Raw genomic sequence first — 22,958 nt, 5'->3', positions numbered from 1 at the left:
GCCCTGCGATTCTGTAACTCACTTTTCGAACTCACACAGCGGTTTTCACACCGGCGCGCCGGTCGCGCTCAAATCAGTAGTCTAGTCGACAAGTTGAAAATGGAACAAAATAGAGATACTACTCCTAAAATTATGTGCGATAGCTCATTGGATCCGGAATGGCGTCTAGAAAAATGTACTAAAAGCGTGTATTAGCACATAAAAAATTGCAAAAGTTATAGACCATTAAAGATGAAAAAATAATGGCATTTAGTTTTTTGCCAATATTTAATAAACTATTAATATTTCAGAAATTTCAAATAAAGATTCTGAAAGAGGAGGAAATTTCTAATAAAAAACTCCTGACTCCCAGAACTCTATCTCCATTATTTATAATGTTAATTTAACGCTGAAAATAGGTCTGCGGGTGACATTTTTAGGATTCGCGCGTGGCGTCAAAAGCGACTACGGCACATTAATTAATTTATTTAAGGTATTGAATATTTTTTTTTAAATTTGAAAAAATTATGGTGTGTTCTGAACACTATAATTAATTTATTCCCGTTGAAAATTTTACTTAAAGTTAAAGACTATTCAGGTAAACTGCCTCTTTTATCGCCAAATTTAAACTAATATATTCGGCTTCGCACGTTGAAGTTGCTACGCATTTCTGTTTCTGGGATTTCCATGAAATCGCAGCCCCTCCTAACAAAAAAGCATACCCGGAGTATGACTTCCTATCTATAGGACAATTTGCCCAGTCAGCATCCGAATAACCAATTAAGCTCTTACCTGTTTTTCGATAAATCAGTCCATAATCGGCTGTCCTCTTAAGATAACGAAGTAATCTTTTCACCGCATTCCACTGTATCTGTCCAGGATTATCACAAAACGCTGCTAATCTTGTCACGGCGTGTGTGATATCCGGACGAGTTCCTGCTGAAAGATAAATCAAGCTTCCGATTAATTCTCTATATGGACATTCCTTCTCCAGCGGAATTTGTGAACCATCGGGTCTAAAATTCACCTCCATCGGCGTGGTCACTATTTCTTTACAATTCTCCATGCCGAATTTTATCATCAAATCATTAATATATTTTTGTTGTGACAGTTTCGTGGCATACTCATTTTTGACAATGTCAATGCCTAAAATATATTTCGCCAGTCCATAGTCTTTTAAATCAAACTCTTTGGAAAGTTCATCTTTGAAAGATTGTATGAGACCTTTATTGCGTGAAACTATCAGTAAATCATCAACATAAACCGCTAAGTATATAGACGTATCAATGGAGTTACCGTCCAAATAGTAGAGACACGGTTCCTTCAAAGACTGTTTAAAATGCATTGACTTCAATTTATTGTCAAGTCTTTTGTTCCATTGACGTCCAGCTTGTTTCAAGCCATACAGTGATTTCTTCAATCGACATACATCTCCACCTGTCTTCAGATCATTTAACATCTTACGAGCCTGCTCTTTTAAGCTTTCGTCTCTTTCTTCTTTAATAATTCTACCTAAGCACTCTGTCAACAATTCTGGAACCTCCATATAAATTTCCTCGTCAAGATATCCATTCAGATATGCAGTATTGATATCCAACTGGTGTATCTCCATGTCTAATTCAACCGCGAGCGCTGTAAGCAGTCTTATCGTGTCTAGTCGGACGACAGGTGAAAAAGTGTTTCGGTAATCGATGCCATATCGTTGACTGTAGCCCTTGGCTACCAACCGTGCTTTCTTCTTCTCGGTTTTGTCAACGTTAAGCTTCGTTGTCAATACATATCGGCATCCTACCGCTTTTCGATTTCTCGGCTTTTGAACAATTTCCCATGTTTCATTTTTTACAAGACTTTTGACCTCAGACAATATTGCTTCCTCCCATAGAGCACGTTCAGCGCTACTTAGGGCATCCCCTAAGGAAGTTTCCACAGTCAACGCAACATCCTCAGGTAAAGTTTCTTCTGCACGGCCATTATTATCATTGGGTATCATTTTATAGACCTTCTTAGGTCGGCCAACTTGGCCTTTCTGAAGTTTTGGTCTTCCGGGACCTCTCTTATACGTTACCTCTGTATCAGCTTGCGCTATTTCACTATCTTCCTCATGACATAGAGAAGGTGAACCAAGGGGTGAATCAGTCGTCTCCACGATCATTTCTCGAGTTCCTGAATAAGATGTACTTGGTATTACGTCCACCTCTACATATTTCGGCTTCGGTGTATCAACATCAGCAGAAAATTGATCTAGCTGAAAAGGATCATGAGTAATTGCCGATTTCCTGTCACCATTGGTATCGAGCCTCGTCTTGCAGAATTTCACATCCCATTATAGCTAATAATGGTTTTATGGTCTACTGGTATCCATACCTTATATCCCTTTTGGTTCATTGGATATCCAATAAATATTCCATTGACACTTCTGGCAGCAAATTTGTCCTTGGTTGGACTCTTGTCTAGAACATAAACTTCAGCTCCAAACTTCTGAAGATACTCAATCTTCACTGGAGAGCCAAACCACTTCTCGTACGGAATTGTACCACCCAAACTACTCGTGGGACAACGATTCCTAATATGACATGCCACCAATACAGCATCTCCCCAAAAACCTGCTGAGAGATTAGATGAAAGTAACATACACCTAGCCATTTCAACTAATGTCCTGTTCATTCGTTCTGCTACGCCATTCTGCTATGGGGTTTGAGGTATAGTCAGTCTTCTTATTATCCCCTCTTGTTTCAGGAATTGATCAAACTTATTATTACAGTATTCTCCACCGTTATCAGTTTGTAAATACTTTATTCTCTTAGCGGTAAGGTTCTCAACATAGCTCTTGTATTCTTTGAAACATTCCAGAACACCACTCTTACTCTTCAGTAAGTAAACTTCGCACCATCTAGTACAATCGTCAATAAACGTGACAAAATATTTTGCACCACCGACAGTTTCATTTCGAATTGGCCCAACTACATCGGAATGGATGATGGACAGTTTTTCGTCACATGGTCCACTCGACTTGGAAAATGGGAAAGAAGTCATCTTACCCTGCACACAATACTTACAGTCGTATAAAATATTTATATTTGACATATCAACTTTAATGCCCACATGACCTAATACTTTTATTAAATCCTTCACATTTAAGTGACCTAAACGTTCGTGCCAGGATAGTAAATCGTTCTTAGTTTCGGAAATCGCAGAAACAGAAGCATGGCCCTCCCGCATATAATAAAGGTTGTTTTTTCGATCTGCTATGAACTTAATATTCCCTTCAGAATCGGTTACATAAGCTGAATCTTTCTTAAAAGTTACATTAAAACCTTTGCTTGTAATTTTAGATACGGAAATTAAGTTGCATCGCAAATCGGGAACATATAAAGTGTCTGATAGTTTTATCGGAACCTCCCCATTCAAACTCACATTTCCTTTACCTTTTGCAAATGTACTCACATTAGTGGCCAAACTTAACTTACTACTGCAATTTGTCAAGGTGTCAAATTTTCCTTTCGATCTACAAAGGTGCGATGTACACCCACTATCTATGAGCCAGTTTCCTCCACATCCCGAACCAATCACTCCGTTACACTCTGAAACAGATAGAACACATGAGTTAAAATTCTCACTAGCACCTAACTCACTAACACATTTTGAGTCCTGCCTTGTTCCTTTACACGGGCATTCCGAAGCTTTATGCCCAAATTTATGACATCTGTAACATTTAAATTTAAACGCTTGATCCGGTTTATAATTCTGCGGATTTTTAGATGTAGAACTCTTCGTGGTTTTTCTCCTAGCGAACATTGCTGACGACCCCCTCTCTGTCTCCTTCCTTTGCTGTCGCCTAGAGGCATCTTCTTCAAGAATTTTAACTTTCAAAGAATTCGGGTCTGGCAATGAATCTCTAGTCTCCATCGCACATCTAAAGTTCTCATAACTTGGGGGCAGACTATAGAGTAAAATAATAGATGCAAGATCATTATTTATATTTATGTCCATGTCTAGTAACTTTTCTTTGGCTTCAAAGAAGCTTAACAGATATTCACGCATGTCGTCCTCCTCACACATCTTGTGTAATATGAGCTGCTTTAACAGTGTCGCTTTCTTAGCGGGACCCGAAGACGCGAAGATGCTTTCTAATTTGAACCAACATTCTCGCGACGTACTCGTTCCCTTAATGTGTCGTAGCTCACCTGGACTAATTGAGAGAATAATCTCCGCTCTCGCCTTTGCATCCGCCGCTTCCCAAAGCAACGCCTCTGCTGGCTCAGCTGGCTTCTTAATGCTACCATCCACATAGCCCCACACATCGCTCTTGATCAATAGAGCATGGGCCTGGATTCGCCATGAGTCGTAATTATCACGGCTTAGTAATTCTATCCGCACACTCGCCATCGTTACTAGGTTAAGCACTCTAGTTCCCCCTTTTTTTTTTTTATTAATTTACTAGACTATGACTGGGCCCATAACCTTTGTTGGGTTATAAGTGTGCAGCGGTAGTCGCATGCAGCAGTCCAGTTTATTAATAATTGACAATATAAAAACATAACAAGACCATAGCAACGCCAACTTTAAATAACGAACTATGACGATATAATATGTATGCAAATTACCAAAGAGTTTCCTCTAATATCATCATATAATCGTTTTTTTATTAATACAAGATATTTATTAATTTGCAAAAAAAAAAATTCCCGCCATTTGTTGATAAATTTTTTTTAAACAAATTGATTAAATCAATATTTAAAAAAAAAAATTTAACACAACTTTATTACATTAAAAATTTTATGATTTAAAAAAAAATTTTTTCCTTAATAACAATTTTTAATTGTTTATAATCGTTTTTTTTAATTTTCTATTGTTTAAATATTTAGTTAAGAAATTTTTTTTTCCTAAAAATCATAATTGACAGTCTTCTATAAAGTAAAAGAAAAATTTTTTTTTTTAATCAACAATTCTATTGTTTATTAACTTACCAATTTGTTATAAACAAATATTCAACTTTTGTTTATTTTTTTTCTAAAACTTCTAAAATTAACAAAAACAACCATATATAACAAAGTATAGAAAACATTTTTTTGTAAATTTTTTGATTATCATGAATATTACTTTTATTTAAAATTAAAAAAAATTTTTTCTATACTTTGTTATATATGGTTGTTTTTGTTAATTTTAGAAGTTTTAGAAAAAAAATAAACCAAAGTTAAATATTTGTTTATAACAAATTGTTAAGTTAATAAACAATAGAATTGTTGATTAAAAAAAAATTTTTTTCTGTTACTTTATAGAAGACTGTCAATTATGATTTTTAGGAAAAAAAAATTTCTTAACTAAATATTTAAACAATAGAAAATTAAAAAAAACGATTATAAACAATTAAAAATTGTTATTAAGGAAAAATTATTTTTTTTAAATCATAAAATTTTTAATGTAATAAAGTTGTGTTAAATTTTTTTTTTAAAATATTGATTTAATCAATTTGTTTAAAAAAAATTTATCAACAAATGGCGGGAATTTTTTTTTTTGCAAATTAATAAATATCTTGTATTAATAAAAAAACGATTATATGATGATTGAGAAAAAAAAAATTTTTTTTAACATCATTACATGGATTTTTAAGTTTTTGTTTAAGTAAAAAAATTGTTATAAACAAAGTATAAATATTTTTTTAACTTTTATGGCACGATCTTGTTAAGTATGTATGTAAGAAAGGCTCTACGAAGCGAAATATTTTTACGACCATTATTTAAACATTTTTTTTCACTTACAATTAAGACGGTCGTTCGAGAAAATTTCGTTAGTTAACAATTATTTAACTTGTTGAAAAATTAACTTTAAGTAAAATTTTCAACGGGAATAAATTAATTATAGTGTTCAGAACACACCATAATTTTTTCAAATTTAAAAAAAAATATTCAATACCTTAAATAAATTAATTAATGTGCCGTAGTCGCTTTTGACGCCACGCGCGAATCCTAAAAATGTCACCCGCAGACCTATTTTCAGCGTTAAATTAACATTATAAATAATGGAGATAGAGTTCTGGGGGTCAGGAGTTTTTTATTAGAAATTTCCTCCTCTTTCAGAATCTTTATTTGAAATTTCTTAAATATTAATAGTTTATTAAATATTGGCAAAAAACTAAATGCCATTATTTTTTCATCTTTAATGGTCTATAAATTTTGCAATTTTTTATGTGCTAATACACGCTTTTAGCACATTTTTCTAGACGCCATTCCGGATCCAATGAGCTATCGCACATAATTTTAGGAGTAGTATCTCTATTTTGTTCCATTTTCAACTTGTCGACTAGACTACAGTCGTAAAGCAGTCATTTTACGATTTGGCATTCTGATAAACAATAAACTACAAGCTCCCTTCTTATCAGAAATTCAGCGAGGCATGATGGTACATGTCAAGTGTGGATGTATGAATATTTTCGCGCTTGACCTGTCCTCGCTTCTGCCTTGCCTCGCTAGTTCTCGGCTGCGGGTTTTTTGTCTAAGACATGCAATTTTTCTATTTTGTTTTGAAATTTTACTGTTCTTCTTAAAATGCCATTTCCATGCGAAGGTTGGCAATCATCATGGCAAGTTTAATTTTGGGTTCCGAGCTTCTAAACAGTGACTTGGTGCTACGACCAAACCATTGTTCAGCTTTTTCCACCAAGAAGTGAGTCTGCAGCCAGTTCTCCTTCTACCTGCCACTTTGCCTTGTATGATTAGTTGAAGGAGCTCGTATTAAATAGGAAATACTAAAGTTTCCTTTTCTTAACCGTCATAAGCAGCTTCTTTGTTCTTCTACAGTCTGTCCAGCACGGTGGTATTTCGTATGCGGTCCCTTCAAGGTATTTTAAGCAAACGTCGATAAACCCAGATTTCGAAAGCTTCCAGTTTTTTGGACATAGTCTCTGTTAGCGTCCGAGTTTCTACGCCGCTGAGCAGCACAGAGAAGTTACATCGCGCAGTGCACTTGTCACAAAAAAAATTTAGTTTTGAAAACGTGTTCGGCTTATCGTCATATATTTTGACTTTTTGGCGCTGATGCTTTTACCAAATTCAGAATTTACAGCGGCAACTGAATTGACTAAATACTGATTAAAAGCGTGTTCTCAGCGTATCTTAAGTTATAGAGCAGTTTGCCATTAATTGCCATGCCATGGCCCATATGAACAATTATCTAGATCTTATAAATAAAACACTATTTTGACCGGATTGAAGTTATGTATTATTATAAATTTACAAATATTTAACATAATTTTAAATTTATCCGACGTTTCGCGTGCTTTACAGCGTCCGTGGTCACCGTGACCACGGACGAGCACGTATAATAATACATAACTTCAATCCGGTCAAAATAGTGTTTTATTTAAATGAATAAAAGTTATGTCAATCAAAGACAATACTATCTATGTCTTGTGAAATTTTGCAATTATTATTATTGAATTGAGTAACAAAATAAAAAACCAATACATTTACTATTATTTATTTGAATATTTTAATCTGTTCAACAGATTAACAATAAAATATCTATAGATAAAAACAAATTAACATAAATGCTATCGATAAAACAGTTCCACAAGCTTAGCATATCCAACATACACTTATATCTATGGTTCATAAAATCTGCAATAAGAAGGAACGTCAAACTATGCGTGATTTACTTGCACAACAACTAACTTAGAAGTCTAGAAACACTGGTAAACACCCAATGAACTTAATACTAAAGACATCTAAATAAATAATAATGTCAATAGAAATGTTTTTTGCCTAATCTATCGTGATTTCTTTCTTATAAGTATCACGGAAAACGATTTTTAAATATGCCGTAACTTTCTAGTTTAGTATTAAGCTGCGTATACATTAAGCGCGGCAAACCATCGAACATTGGCGCGCGCGGCGGCCGCGCTCTATGTAGACGGGATCGCCGCGCGCGGCGACTCGAACATTGCCGCGCTCGAACGTGCCGCGGGTCGATCCGCTCGATGTCGGTTTTTGAGACCGCATCAAAGGAGCTTCAGTCGTTGGCTCGCGCGCAGTTGGGACGGTTATAGTTTTGGTGATTTGGCTCGCGCGGCGAATACGTAAAAAAGGGTGCGTGTACTTATGTACGCGCGTAAGTTATACTTCTCTGGCATTATTAAAAATAGTTTTTGATGGCATGCAAATAATTAATTACAATTAAATAATCAAAGACTGGAAAAGGAGTCATTATAGTCAATAAAGTTCAGTTTACATTTGAAAAATTAAATAAATAATTATATTTATTTTTCTTTTATTTTTTTTTTAAATAAGATGGTGAATCACAATGAAAGCGGCAGCCGCCCGACCACGCGCGTCCATACTCGCAGGTTTACAAGAGTGAACTGGTCTGACTATCTGCCGCGGTCTGTTTGTGATCGATCGCCTGCCGCGCGCGGCAGTCACGTCCAACTAAATTTACATCTTCATATTGGCTCGCGCGGCAAATGAAGGTCAACTCTGGTCGAACATTGGCTCGCGCGGCTGCCGCGCTTTATTTATACGCAGCTTTACAAAGTAAATGACATTAAAGATCAATGCTTCATAATATTACAATTTCTTCTAGTTTTACGACACGACAGACGCATTACACACGTTTGACACAACATTTAACTATTTGAGGAAGATGGCGCCACGTATATTTTGAAGTTTGTTATTATAATGAAAAGTATGTATGTACAAACAAACATTACCTGTACAGTTAATATTTGTCTTAGATATATGCCTCAGATTAAGATTCAGAATAAAGACATGGACTATCACTATGAGAAAGCCGATTCAAGGCGAATCTGGTGCCATCAAACGGGATAACACGTAATTAAAAACATTAAATATTAATATGCTTTTAAGTATTAAATTATTTATTATAAAAAACGAATGATTAACGACTCTGAATCCTATCCTAAGTTATTTTGTATTAAATGAATAGATAGTTTAATAAATTTTGAGAGTATATAGTTATAATTTTACTATTTATTTTATACCCTGAACGGTACAGAAAATTTCCAAAAATACTTTCTATTTCAGTCGGTGATAGACGGATTTTTATGTAGAAAAAAAAAACATTTATCTATCAGTTATCTTCATAAATTAGGTACAATAGTAGAATTATCAAATAATTGAAGATTATATAAGCCATAACATATCGTAATATTAATAGTTTTCAAATATTTTAACACATTTATTAATAGATCAAGTATAAATTATAAAGAGTCTATACAAAAGCACAGTAGAGATAAAAGATGGCGCTGATAAATCACTTATCGCAATGCCTTATATAAACATAAACGTAATCAGTTAAACCTTTTAAAATTATTTACAACGAGTCATAGAAAGCCCCCTTATTCATGAAAAATAAATTTAATAGAATTTTAACTAAAGAACTCTCTATCTCTTTTTGGCACAATAATTTGAAAGAGACGTAAGGTTACTTTAGTTAAAAGTGTGCAATTAGATTAGTTTTTATAGGAAGGCCGTTTCAATTATAAATAAAAAACGTTAGTTGAAAAATGTAATTGCTTACAATACTCGATATAGTCTAGAGAAAGATATAGTTTTAATCAATATTTATTTAGCGTGAGTAGCCCAAATGGTAGTAAGTAAGGTAGCCTAGTAAGGCTCTTAAAAAACAAGAATGGTCCATAATTTATTTGGTCAATAAATTCATTTAAAAATTGTTGCTTACCGATACACATCACATCAAAAAGCTCGCAATTTGATTTTATAGATAATTCGTTATGATCTTCATTTAGTCGATTTGGTAATATGGTTGCCTATAGGTGAACGTTTAGTATCGAATAGTAAAAGAAGTAATATAATAATGCATTATTATTTTATAAATTATTAATTGTATTAAAGTAGTATTAAATCGTAATATCAAGAATTCAAGTTTAAATGTATGAGAGTTCAAACGACTACCACTGATTAAAAAAAAACATTGGAAACCTTTAAATTGCAGTCAGGTAGTATCAATTAAGGATATAAATTTGCATTTTAAGTGCTATATGGCAATTTTTGTATCATCGGTCCAATTGTACCGTTTTAACAAAAGTACTCCATCTCTTTACATGACAGCGAGAACAATTTGATAGAAAAGGGACGAAAGAGTACCTAATTTTGTTAAAAGTACTGATTTCTAATATTTTTTATCTATAAACCATAGTCCCTTTTTATGGGTTTTATAAAATTTTAGTCTCTTAGCACTAATCACATTTATAGAATGAGCTCGTTAGATAAAATGTATTATTTAGATTTAGTTATAAGAGGAAGTAGTTAACATAAGTGATTTTCACGTACATCTATAAAGCAGTTGTTAGAACACATCAACTACATCATTTGGAAATTAGCTATTTATATTAAGCATACCCATCTGATACACAGAAAACGTATTGACGGAAAAATTTCTAAAGAATTTTTATTTGAAAATGAAATCTATGAAATATTATTATATCCTGTTGACGGTGGGCCTTTAATAAATCGCTTTAATTCTCTCTTAGTCCTTTAACTTAGGTCTCACCAGAAGGGAACGTTAACGAATCATCCTTTCCCACTGTAAAAAAAAATAGTGTAATTTAGAAACGAGTTAACTCAGACAGAGTACGTCAAAAATATATTGGATTTAGATATACGGGAATCTTAGTTCGCGCTGTCTCGTTTTGGAATTCCACCCTTAACAGTTCTCTCTAAACCAATTCATTATAGTGACATCTACAATATGTGGCTACAATCACTACGACGACGTCCTGAATCGCGCTATCGAAGTATTTCCCTGTCAGGTCAACAGCGAGATGCCATTAAAAAAACAGTTACTGGATAATACTAGTTAAGGATTCGAATGGTTGAGAATTACCATCTCATAATATATCATTTATATTTAATAGTCTGAGTCTATAATGTAGTCAACGTTTGCTTTTCGTTTTCTGTTGACAGCGAACTAGTTTTTTTTTCTACTAGTTCTACTCTCTTCTCACTTTGAACGTGTTCACGCAATGCACGACGTTTAAAGACCGATCTAAATGTCGTTTAAGTATATACTAATTAACTATTTGACGATAAACTAGTTTGTTAAAAAAAATCATTATATAAACTGTTTGTTTACTTAACGACTGTCAATGTGTCCTGATTAGTATCTATCTGAACACTTACATATAGGTCAGAGACATCATACTGAAGAGTCATAGATGGGCCCATTAAAGACTAAAAAACTAATGTTAAATTAGTCCGTCTATCATAACAATAAATATATTTTTAAAGTCTAGTATATTCGTAATCGCAATAATAATATTAAAATTTAAGTACCATCAGACCATAGCAGATATCTGGCAGCTGATTCGGCCATGTCGATGCCTTCATCATGAGAGGCAGGACGTACCGTGCTTGGGTGCTCGTATGTTCTGGGATGACTGGCGTTGGAATCTGGAATACATAAATTACAATAAAAATATATATTGTTTAGTTAGAAACGGCAGATAAACAAACGAACCAAACTCAATAAATATTTTTTTAGCAGTTCTTGGAATTTATAATATTATTTTTCTTAAATTTACATTTTCTTAGTTTGGTATATGTGCTGCTTGTTTCCTTTAAAACTAATTATGAAATCAGTAAAAATATATTCGCATCGTCCAGGCACGACCTGGAGCAACAAATGCAGATGACTGTAGACCGCAACGGCCTACAGGACATGTTAATAAAGCATAGATCGTGCCTGGAACGGTTCTGCGATAAAATTGTTAAATATATTAAGGCGGCAAACAAAACTGAAAGAGCGGGTCCCGCGAGCAATTGCGCCCCGGCTCGCCCATGAATATTGTTAATAAAAAAATTACCGATATAGCCGGCGCCACACCATTCCTGACATGTTTATTGTAATTAATATAATGTATCTGGTTTTTTTTGGGAAAATTTGAGATAATATAGATAATGTACCTGGACACAATGGCAGGGCATTATTAATAATTGATTTAAAAAAACAATAATACATTGTTATTTAGCTTCTGTTTCCGCGATATAGGTATTTAATGACATCTTCCCTTTTACTGAAGCAATAAACATTTTCCTAACGATTTATAAAAAACTAATTGCACCCTTTTAACCAAAGTACTCTTCATCACAGCGTAACAACAATTAGACAGAAAGGTAGGAAAGGGTCCTTTAAAAGGGTGGAGTAAAAGTGAATAAGTTTTTTTATGAATAAAGGGGTTAGTTTACATGTATGGTATTTGGTAACACTTCAAGTGTAATAATAGTAACTTCAAGTGCTTAATAACAATGAACAATTATAGGTTAAAACACAAGATCTAAAAAACGATTCACGATCAAACTATTCATGTTACCGTTTCCTATTTTTCAGTTAGATTATTAAATTTATTTTACCTGTCACCCAGTAATGAGCAGGCCCATCACCGCCGCTAACATCGTGATGAGATATTGGGTGATTGTCACCCGTCGTGTATGATGGAGCGGAGTTAGGTGATGAATCTGTAAAATGGTAATTTAAAATACACTAATAAACTGGTTGAAAAGATTTTCAAAACCATTTAAGTTTATTTATAACTGACTATAGATTCTATACAAATTGTTTATACAAATATATAATTATAGAGCTATTACTGTTAAGAAGTGGCTTTACAACTGAAACGCTTCTCTAGGCAAAACGACGTAACACATTAATTTACGATTACATTAAATTACGAAATAAAAGCATACTGTATCTACTAATCTGTGACCGATTTGTGTCACACGACTGACTTATAGAAATCAATATTTTCTAAAAATTTATAAATTAATGATTGTATTCAATTAAAATAATGTTTTCTCTATAACTTTTTGAACACATGTTTTATATAGATTACTTTTTCATCAAATAGCCCATTATATATAAAGTAGAGCAGTGATAAGCCTAGTGGATTGACCGTGCTACTACGAAAACTGCGTCCCGATCACGGTACTCCACCGATGGACTTCTTTTTCTATACGCGTAACCAGCGAAAGACTAAATATCATGAGTCTTTTCTGGCATGGTAATGTATTATATTTATTCAGTGGCGTAACAATAGGGTGGCATGGCTGGCAAAATGCCACGGGCCCGACCCAAGAGGGCCCCTGCCCAAGAGATATTATGTTCTGTGGATGAATGTGAAGTCTCCAATACACATCGGACTAGCTTGGGGACTACAGACCAATCCCTCTCGCCTAAGAGAGGAGGTCTATGGCCATTAGTGGGACATATACAACGTGTAATTAAGTACTCTAAAAATTTCGAAGTTTAGATATTAAAATTAAACCGAGTACAACGTGACAATTTTTTACTGATAAGGCCCCATCAAAAGAATTTGCTACGGGCCCCAGTTGGTATAGTTACGCCACTGTATTTATTATAAATAAAAATAAACAATGTCAGTTTTAACGACCACTTAACGAATCATCAGAAAAGCAACATATTGCTTACGAATAGATAGGTAAAAAATATCATTAAAAAAACTTACCAAAACTCGGAAAACTCATGGAATACGGCGTATTCATAGAAATTGGAATGGGTTGTAGCGGACTCTGCAACTGTAATATAAATAGTATGTTTAGTAACATTTCAAATAAATATGATTCAAACAAATTCGACTCCTTTTAATTGTTTCCTGGCACAAATTTTATCAGCTTCTCTAAACGCTATGTGCAAAACTATTGAGATTTTTATTTCACAAACTCGTAACAATTATTAACGTTTTGATCAGTATATTATTTACCATTATAATAAAATATTATGTTATACGAATACTTAAAGTACCTATCTTGGAAATTATCACAAACCGATAATAAATTAAGAACTTTGTTTGTCTTGGGTTGCTCTAACTTGTAGGATACAACAAGTATCCTGATATATTACTACTACTAATAATTCAGGACCTTACTATCACATATTTTTTTAAGGTCTTTAAAGGTAGAATATACTCGTATAATGCGGAAATGGGGCTGCGAGTGCCAAATAATCACACTCGGCGTGGTAAGCGGTCGCAATTGCTGGCAGTGCCTCGAGCGCGTACAAATTTACTCAAAGAAGCGCCATTTACGCGTGTCTTGCGTACCCTGAATATTATTGCATTACGGATTTATATAGTGGCACACTGGCTGTATTCACAAGAATTGCTTTATATATAATTAGTTATACAAAGGTAAGGTTTTAGGTTTTGTTCACATTATTTTTTAGTTTAATTTTATATTTTTATTGTTATTAAGTTACTGTATAAATAGTAAATAAACAAAAAATATATTATTAAAAAAAAAATTAAGCATTAAAAAAGAGCAGAGTCTTAGGCGAACAAGTCTCAACACTGAGATCATTCAATCAACTATATGGATTTTTATTTCTATGTGAGCAATGAACACTTGCTCCTAGAGTAGAGGCGAACATCGTGAGGACTTCCAAAAATTAAAATTACCTACTTGTCTATAGAAATATAAATAATCAAAGACACGAATGAAATTCACGACGAGAGGCCACGACTCAATAGAGGGACAACCTTTATATACATTAATTCAGTTAATATAATATATAACCTTATTAAATCATTAAAACACAGATTAGGATGTATTACCTAATAATAAAAAAAACTGTTAAGTAATTAGAGATCGATTATGAATTCTTAGTTCAGACAGGAAACCATTGAAATAGGGATATTTTTAATTTATAATTATTGTTACTCATTATAATGTGTAACTGGTTGGGTTGATAGTGTCAAACAATTTTTTTTTTCAACAAGACATACGCTTCCGCTATTCCCTGTAAAAACGAAGGCGTCAATTACAGGAAAACGAGTCTTTATTCATTTTCCTGTAAGTGACACCTACTTAGACTCAGACTTTTGTGATGAGCTTATAAGGAGTAATTTTATAATAAATGTTTTTCCTGACTAATGCCAATTGCATATTCTGTATTTAGAACAATACTAGCAAGTTCATGCACGTGTCGAATAAAATATACTCTTTTAAAGAAAAAACTTTTTAACCGGATTAAAGTTATGTACGGAAACAAACATATTTTCTTGACGATTAATACATTATATAAAAAAGAGAGTATATTTTGGTATTGTCTTTGATTAACATAACCTTTACACATTTAAAGAAAAATCTTTTTAACCGGACTAAAGTTATGTATTATTATAAATTTACAATTATTTAACATAATTTTAAATTTATCCGACGTTTTGCATGCTTTACAGCGTGCGTGGTCACGGTGACTGAAGACAAAAGGTGTTGGATGTCAAAAAGTATCACAGCTGTAGAGAAAGTTGCATTATCTGTATTTATTTCCCCGGAGTTGGTATCGACTAAAAGATGGAGGATTTGGCAAAAATGGCTCACGGTGTCCTCTATTTTCGCGGATTGTTTTTCTTGAGATTTTAATTTGGATATTATTGGATCCCAGGTGTTTGACAATTTTAGGCCGTCCAACACCTTTTGTCTTCAGTCACCGTGACCACGCACGCTGTAAAGCGCGCGAAACGTCGGATAAATTTAAAATTATGTTAAATAATTGTAAATTTATAATAATACATAACTTTAATCCGGTTAAAAAGTTTTTCCTTTAAATGTGTAAAGGTTATGTTAATCAAAGACAATACCAAAATATACTCTCTTTTTTATATAATGTATTAATCGTCAAGAAAATATGTTTGTTTCCGTTTGTAAGGCAAGCAAGATTAAATTACGCGTAGGTGGTTCTAGAAACTGAGCTAGCTAGGACCACCATAGTACCACATCAATTTGCAAGTAAGGAGTTTTATTGGTTATTGCAACGGTTGTAAAATTTTAATCTGTAATGAAACAGTGCTAGCACGCTATTAAACTTCTTTAGAGCATAACTTAATATTTACACCCTATATTTGCTGATTGTGATAATGTAACTCATAAAATCGTAACCGTTATGTCTCAAGAGTATAAGATTCGTGGAGTAACATTATATCTTACATTGGAGTATTGAAAACAAATATTTTTATTATTTAAAGGCGGGTAACATACTCGAGATACCTCTGGCAATGAGAGTGTCCATGGGTGGCGGTATCACTTAAACAGGTCAGCCTTTTGCCCCCTGTTCTATAATTAAAAAAAAGCAGCAGTGTTAGCCAAGTAGCTCCAGAGACTTCCATCCCTGAGGTCGTAAATTCGATCCTCGGCTGTGCACCAATAGTCTTTCTATGTGCACATTTAACACTCGCTCGTATTGTGAAGAAAAAATCATGAGGTAATCAACTAGTCTGATGAACAGATGGGTGTATTGTCTCGAATTTAAGATTCGGCGCAAACTAGCTGCTGTGGTCTCTGGCAGAATGACCAGCGCTGTGGAACTTTCTGCTCCTCAGCATAATGCTGAGCCAGGGCCAATTACAACCACAGCACACACACATTGCATACCTACTTGAAGCGAACCGAATGGGAAAAGGGAACTTTTAATTTTTATTGTTTTTGATATGTCTTATTTTATTTTTTCTTTGAGTATTGTTATTTTATGTGTTTATGTGTGTGTGTTTTCGTATGTAATAAATGTTATGTCTATGTCTAATTTAAACTTGTCTCTGTAGTTAAGTATTTAAGGGTGGACTAATTCTATACATCTGAATACGATCATCAAAAAGGAGAAGAGAGGAGAGTTGGTTCGGAAGGTTCACGGTATAAGGTCAAGTATGAGTGTTGTCGTGCAGGGTTTAGTTCACCAAACGTATCCTAGCAATGTCAATAAAAATCTTATAATATTTTCAAGCAGTCTTCAGATATAATGACATTTGGAATAACAGAGATGTTAGAGGCGCCAACGGCTTCGGGCACACGCTTAAGTATTTATGTTTCTTTGACAGTAAATAGAAAATTACCATTTGCAATAATTAATGTACCAATAATTACCTTTTTAGATTTGTAGAGTGTAATAAAACTACATATATGTTTTTTACGTACGCATATGCTTTTGTATCATATTCTAATTATTATATAAGTCATCGAAAAGTGTAATACGATTCTTGTAATCAGGCCAATGGCATTTACTATATGTATGTTAGCGTCTATAAGAACACAATTGAATATTCATTCGAAATATTAAATATTGATTTAAAATTTAACTATCGGTACCATTGTACCCCCATTAAACCAAACCTAATAAGGTACCACTTATTTACATACAAATCAAAGCCAAATATAATTTATTAGTACATTTATGAACGGCAGTAAATAAAATTAATAGTTAACATTTACTGCCAGTTCTCAAATCAGCCACGTAGATGTCCGTTGTACGGCTGAACTAGCAATAAACTGTTACTCATATAAAGAATGATGTGAGCTTCTATACTTTTCAAGCCGCCATCGTTATTTCAACAAGAATCGACACCCATACGAATAGAATATTTTAAAATACAAATAAAAATTGATTCAAATTGTTGTAGTTAAAACAAACAGGTCAGAGATGGAGATGTATGTGCTAATCTAGTTTCTTAAGTTACACTGGGTTCTCATCAGAACCATCAGTGCTTTTATAACAGCCTTGCGATTCTGTAACTCTAGTGAGAGTTCGAAAAGTGAGTTACAGAATCGCAAGGCAGGGGGCAAACATGGATGACTCTCACTTGTGATAATACTACCCACACACTTACAATGGCAGAAGGGTCGCGAGTATCTTGCGATTTTTTTTTCAGTGTTTTATTTGAAAACATGAACGATAAGATTTAATTAAATCTTAATGGGAAGTGAGAATGAAGCGTCACTATAGAAAATATTAAAAACTAAAATTGAAGACTGGCTAAAAATTATAAACGCTTTGATAAAAAACATATTCAGTATCAATTAAAATTTGTTTTTGTGTTTAATAATCCATTTAAGGAGGAATGTTATATGCTGAATTGCATATATGCTAACTAATAATGAAACCAAATGATGGCGACAGTGGTTCTACAAAAACTGACTTTTGAAGATCTCTATCTCTCTCTCTAATCTTTTTTTATACTGAGGTTGTAATTTAAAAAATTAAAATAAATCAGTGGCGCTACAACCACTTTTAGGTCTTGGCCTCAGATTTCTGAATATGTTTCATGATCATTTTTCAATCTAATAAGCAAGTAGGTGATCAGCCTCCAGTGCCTGACACGCGCCATCGACTTTTTAAATCTAAGACATATCGGTTTCCTCACGATGTTTTCCTTCACCGTTCGAGCGAATGTTAAATGCGCACATAGAAAAAAAGTCCATTGGTGCACAGCCGGGGATCGAACCTACGACATCAGGTATGTGAGTCGCACGCTGAAGCCACTAGACCGATACTGCTCAAGGTTGTAACTTACTTGTACTAAAAGAAAAACTTACCTGTTCTTGTAATTGCTGAGTGATATATGATCCGAACGGCGACGCCTGGTGTTGAATGTTGGAGTGTGGCGAGCAAGCACTTCCATAGCCCAAGCTGGATGTCGGTTGACTTAGCCAACTCCTGAAAGAAACATTTACTGCTGTGTAATAATCGTTTTTTGATATATAATAATGATGAATAATATATAGGATACAACTTTATATCGCCTTAAAACCTACTTGTGATACACCGATTTCTATAAAATTATTATTTTTTTTTAATTTGAAATGGAATTGTTTTATTATTTATTACCACATTCTTCAATTAACACATTTTCTGAATTCAAAATTTAATAAACATTAATAAAGAAACATGTTTTCTATGGAAAAAATATTATCCTTCAAAGTTCTGCGTAGGCTAAGAAAGTATATCTCATATGACGTTTTCGTGGTTCATGAAAGATCGCAGATAAGCAAATATCGCGGAAAATTACTAGAATGCTATTCATTACATAGCTCAAACGTACGCAAAATGCCGCGCTATGTGCTAATATCAAGGTGAAAAAACTACGTTTATTGCAACAATCTTACTTTTTCTTTTGTTTAGAATTGGAACAGGAAGTGTTTTCGAATGTATGTTGTAAGAAAATATTAATACAATACGAATAACGGTACGAATTCACCGATTATTTGAAGTACTACCTCCCCAAATGGAGGCAAAACAGGCAAAATTGCAGCTGTTTAATTTATAACATTTAAAAGAAAATTAATTCATTTATTATACTTTGCTTAAAAGCGAAAATATATATAATATATAATAGCAGTGTTGGCCTAGTGGCTTCAGCGTGCGACTCTCATCCCTGAGTGGAAGTCCCTCAATGGAATTTCTTTCTATGCGCGCATCTAACATTCGCTAGAATTGTGAAGGAATACATTGTGAGGAAACCGACATGTCTTAGACCCAAAAAGTCTACCATGTGTGTAGGCACAGGAGGCTGTTCACCTACTTGCCTATTAGATTGAAAAATGATCAAGAAACCGATTCAGAAATCTGAGGTCCAGACCTAAAAATGGTTGTAGCGCCACTGATTTTTTTTTATTTAAAAGCGAAATCATCTGCTGTGTTTACTAAAAATCTGCACCAAAATATCTATTATGATAAGTTGGGTCGACATGTGAGTACTACTTTTCTCCTGATTTTTTTATGCTTCCCAGCCATGTCTTGTAACTTATTGTAATTGTGTTCCACTTTTCGAACTGACTCCAAAACCTTAAAGATGTTAGTATCAGAAGCCACCTTGATACCCTTAATCATAAAAAATAATCCGGCCAATTGCTATCTTTAAACTAAAGTACTCTTACGTCTTGTGTTTACAAAATACTAAAAAGAGACCAACATGTACTTATATTAAGACGGTTACAATTCTATTGATATAATTCTTATGAATAAGGAAAATATCATATTTTTGGCATCGTAAGAAGGTTAGTGAGATAACCGATTAGCGAATCCCATTTGTGAATCGGTTTAATTTTAGAACATGTAACGTCCTATTAATACTTTATATTCACTGTAAAATGAATTGTTTAAGATCGGACCTTTTATAACTCTGGACATGATATAACGATCAGAATAAATGATCACATTGTGATGTGGAATTCAAAAATAGACCAAAGGCGGATTAGTAACGGAATTCGGCGTTTTTTGGTCTCATATAATCCGTTCCTGTAGTAAGAGCCATTATTGGCAGACATGGGAACAAATGAATGTTCGATGTTCGATGTTCGAACTATAGTTGAAAATAGAACAATGTTTTATAATAAAACTCACCTTAATGTGATTTTACTTAGCCTACCTTTTGAGTAGATATAATATTACCTACGCAATTATACACGTGGAACATTTTGTAATGCTACCCCAGAGTGTTCGGGTTTCTGGAATGTTAAAACTTTTTTGGGGATTTCTGTGAATTTTTCTAAATAAACCTAAGAGTTCAAGTCATAAGATATTGATTAACAAATAAAAAAAAGGTGTTGATCGTAGAGGGGTGTATGTCTTTTGTATGTTGTTTCATTATAAATAAAAACAAAAAAATAAACATACAAATTTAGGGTTCTAAAAGATAGATAGTAAATAAAACATAAGAATCGGTCGAGCCGTTTCGGAACATTGTGACACGAAAATTTTATATATTAGATTGATAGAAATGTTCCAGTAGGACAACAGGTCATGTAGCGAAAGGATAGAATATATCTCTAAAATAACGATAAAGTGAAAAATATTTTAATAACACCTTGTACAAAATGTCACTAAATATAACATGCTATAAAATTGTCATTTTGCAATCATAATATATAATCGGTTACCGGGCCACCTCTTGACATTATTTATCACTACAAAAATAAGAAAAACACAATGGCGGGCGAAGATACGCAATAATATGTTTTTTAAACGACACGTGTCAATATAATTAATAGACAACGAAAGAAAAACTTTATTATACACAATATGTAAATAAAATAAAGTGCACTACACTAAGATTCCCTGCGTCGTGGGCAGTGGCGTAGCTAGTGGCGTGCCCCGGGGCCCTCAAGCTCAGGGGGCCCTCAAATACTTACCAGAAATCTCGATCGAAATGAAATTTTGGAAATCTCCCATTTATTTAATAAATATGACAGGTTGCAACCCCACTTTAATCATGACAACTCAGTTGAGAGAAATTCAAAAGTTATGCTTAGGGAATTCCCCTAAATTCATTCTGTAGGTTGGCAGTGTCGTCAATTTGACGGATAGTGATATGTGCATTTTGGAATTCGAGATTGGAAGCATTTATAAGAAAGAATGAAACAACACAGTTGTTCGAGTGCCCTGCAGTGCACAAAATAGCTTAAGTAGCTTAGCATTTTTAAAGTATTTGTATATTCATATTTGTATGTGATAAAACCTAATCAGTTTACACAACAGCGGGCCCCATCAATTTGCCCCAGGGCCCTTGGTTGCCTAGCTACGCCACAGGTCGTGGGCAGCTATCTGTCTAGCTATGGTCTTCCATTTGACATGTTAACTGTACTTGACAAAAATTTCTGCATAACACATTTGATTTTCTGTATCAGCATAGTATATGTTGTAATTTAATGTGAGTTTTGAAATCTTAGTGAAAATTTTGTTTATAAGAAGTTAAAGACGAAAGGGCCTCGGAAGGGGAAAATGTTGTTGGGCGAAAAAATTTTGTTGCGTTTTTTGAGTTACTTCTATTTAAATTCAATTCAAAAGTTTGAACCCCAAAAAAAGTTTTAAAGCTATTTTGTCATCATGAGAAACCATGTCTCCCCACCCCTCATGTTGACCCCATATTATATATAACCCATATTTGCTATACTTAGTAAATACTATAATCAAGTCAATATACGCAGAATGTTAATTAAAGAACAGGAATTCACCTGAAATTCAGTGGTCCCAAATCCTAAGTATTAGTTCTTAAATAATTCTGACTAATAGTAATCCGCCAAACGAGTAGGTACATCGATTCAAATGAATGAACTTTTCATCAATATATAATAAATGTAGATATTAAAAGTATACCTTTTCATATAGCTAATGATAAAATATAAAACGGATCGACTTGTTTGCTAATAATAACATCTTTGAAATCAATATTACAACATCGTGAATGTCTATTACGTATTAGTAATTCAGAATTAACTTTCAGGCTTAGTATTGCTTACGTAGAGCTTCAAATCTTGAATCGTACAATAAACTTTACTAGAAATTTCCAACGTATTAAATTTCTCTGCAAACGTTCATTTTCGATATTCATTTTTCATAGTGATATAGATCTCAATCACTTAGGGCTCATATTTCTGTATCAGTTACGCGATCATTTGTTTTTTTTTTTTTTTCTAATAGGCAAGTAGGCGATCAGCCGTCTGTGCCTGTGTGCCCACGTCGACTTTATGAGTGTAAGGCTTGCCGGTTTCCTTCAACGTGCAGCCAGGATCGAACCTACGACCTCTCTCAGTCGCACAACATTGTTATCTATCATAATTATGCAAGGTTACAAAATACTAAATTCACTACATGTCTTTATATAGTATCAATATTATAAATATTTCAAATATAACGATATTAAATGTAATAATGTAAAAAATGGATTTGAGAACTGGCAGTTAATGTAAAATTAGGAGCATTAAATATGTATTTCTTTTATTGACGTTCATAAGTGTATATTGTGTTACCTACATGAATAAATGATTTTAATTTTATTTGATTTGAATATTAATTATAGTAAATTTAATATTAAAAGGCTCAATGGCCGAAGGAAGAGTTTTTTTTATAATAGGAATAATAAGTTAAAATGTATTTAAATTTATAGCTACAATATCTTTTTTCTAGTACAAGAGAAGCCTCATAAAAAAGCTTGTATTCAACTTACAAAACTTTGCGGTTAAAAAATTTGTAAGCTTGAAACTTCTCTAACTCTTGAACGAAATAAGAATAGTTCATAAAATGCTATAAGATTGAAGCGTTTGTTTTGTAAACTTGTAATGCGAAACGTAAATATTTATTATAATTAATTAATTTGTTTTATTATTTGTCACAGGCGGGTTACTGTTACATTTATGGGTCGTTGTTAACGTAAGGTTATATTAACA

General features: G+C 33.4%; 1 protein-coding gene across 1 annotated transcript in view; it reads right to left on the bottom strand.

Moving 5' to 3' along the window:
* Positions 1-8,506: 8,506 nt before the first annotated feature.
* The window catches only part of LOC125062473 (forkhead box protein L2-like), a 47,012-nt gene continuing 32,560 nt past the window's right edge, over positions 8,507-22,958 (bottom strand). The window contains exons 7-11 of the mRNA XM_047668440.1: positions 18,330-18,450; positions 13,478-13,547; positions 12,366-12,470; positions 11,289-11,405; positions 8,507-10,539 (exon numbers count right to left, since the gene is read on the bottom strand). Coding sequence (XP_047524396.1) covers positions 10,496-10,539; positions 11,289-11,405; positions 12,366-12,470; positions 13,478-13,547; positions 18,330-18,450 — 457 coding nt within the window. The 3' untranslated portion in view covers positions 8,507-10,495. The remainder of the gene's footprint in view (positions 10,540-11,288; positions 11,406-12,365; positions 12,471-13,477; positions 13,548-18,329; positions 18,451-22,958) is intronic.

The sequence above is a fragment of the Pieris napi genome, chromosome Z (genome assembly GCF_905475465.1).
Source record: "Pieris napi chromosome Z, ilPieNapi1.2, whole genome shotgun sequence".
NCBI classification, from domain to species: Eukaryota; Metazoa; Arthropoda; class Insecta; order Lepidoptera; family Pieridae; genus Pieris; species Pieris napi.
This window is presented reverse-complemented; position numbering and strand designations above follow the sequence as displayed.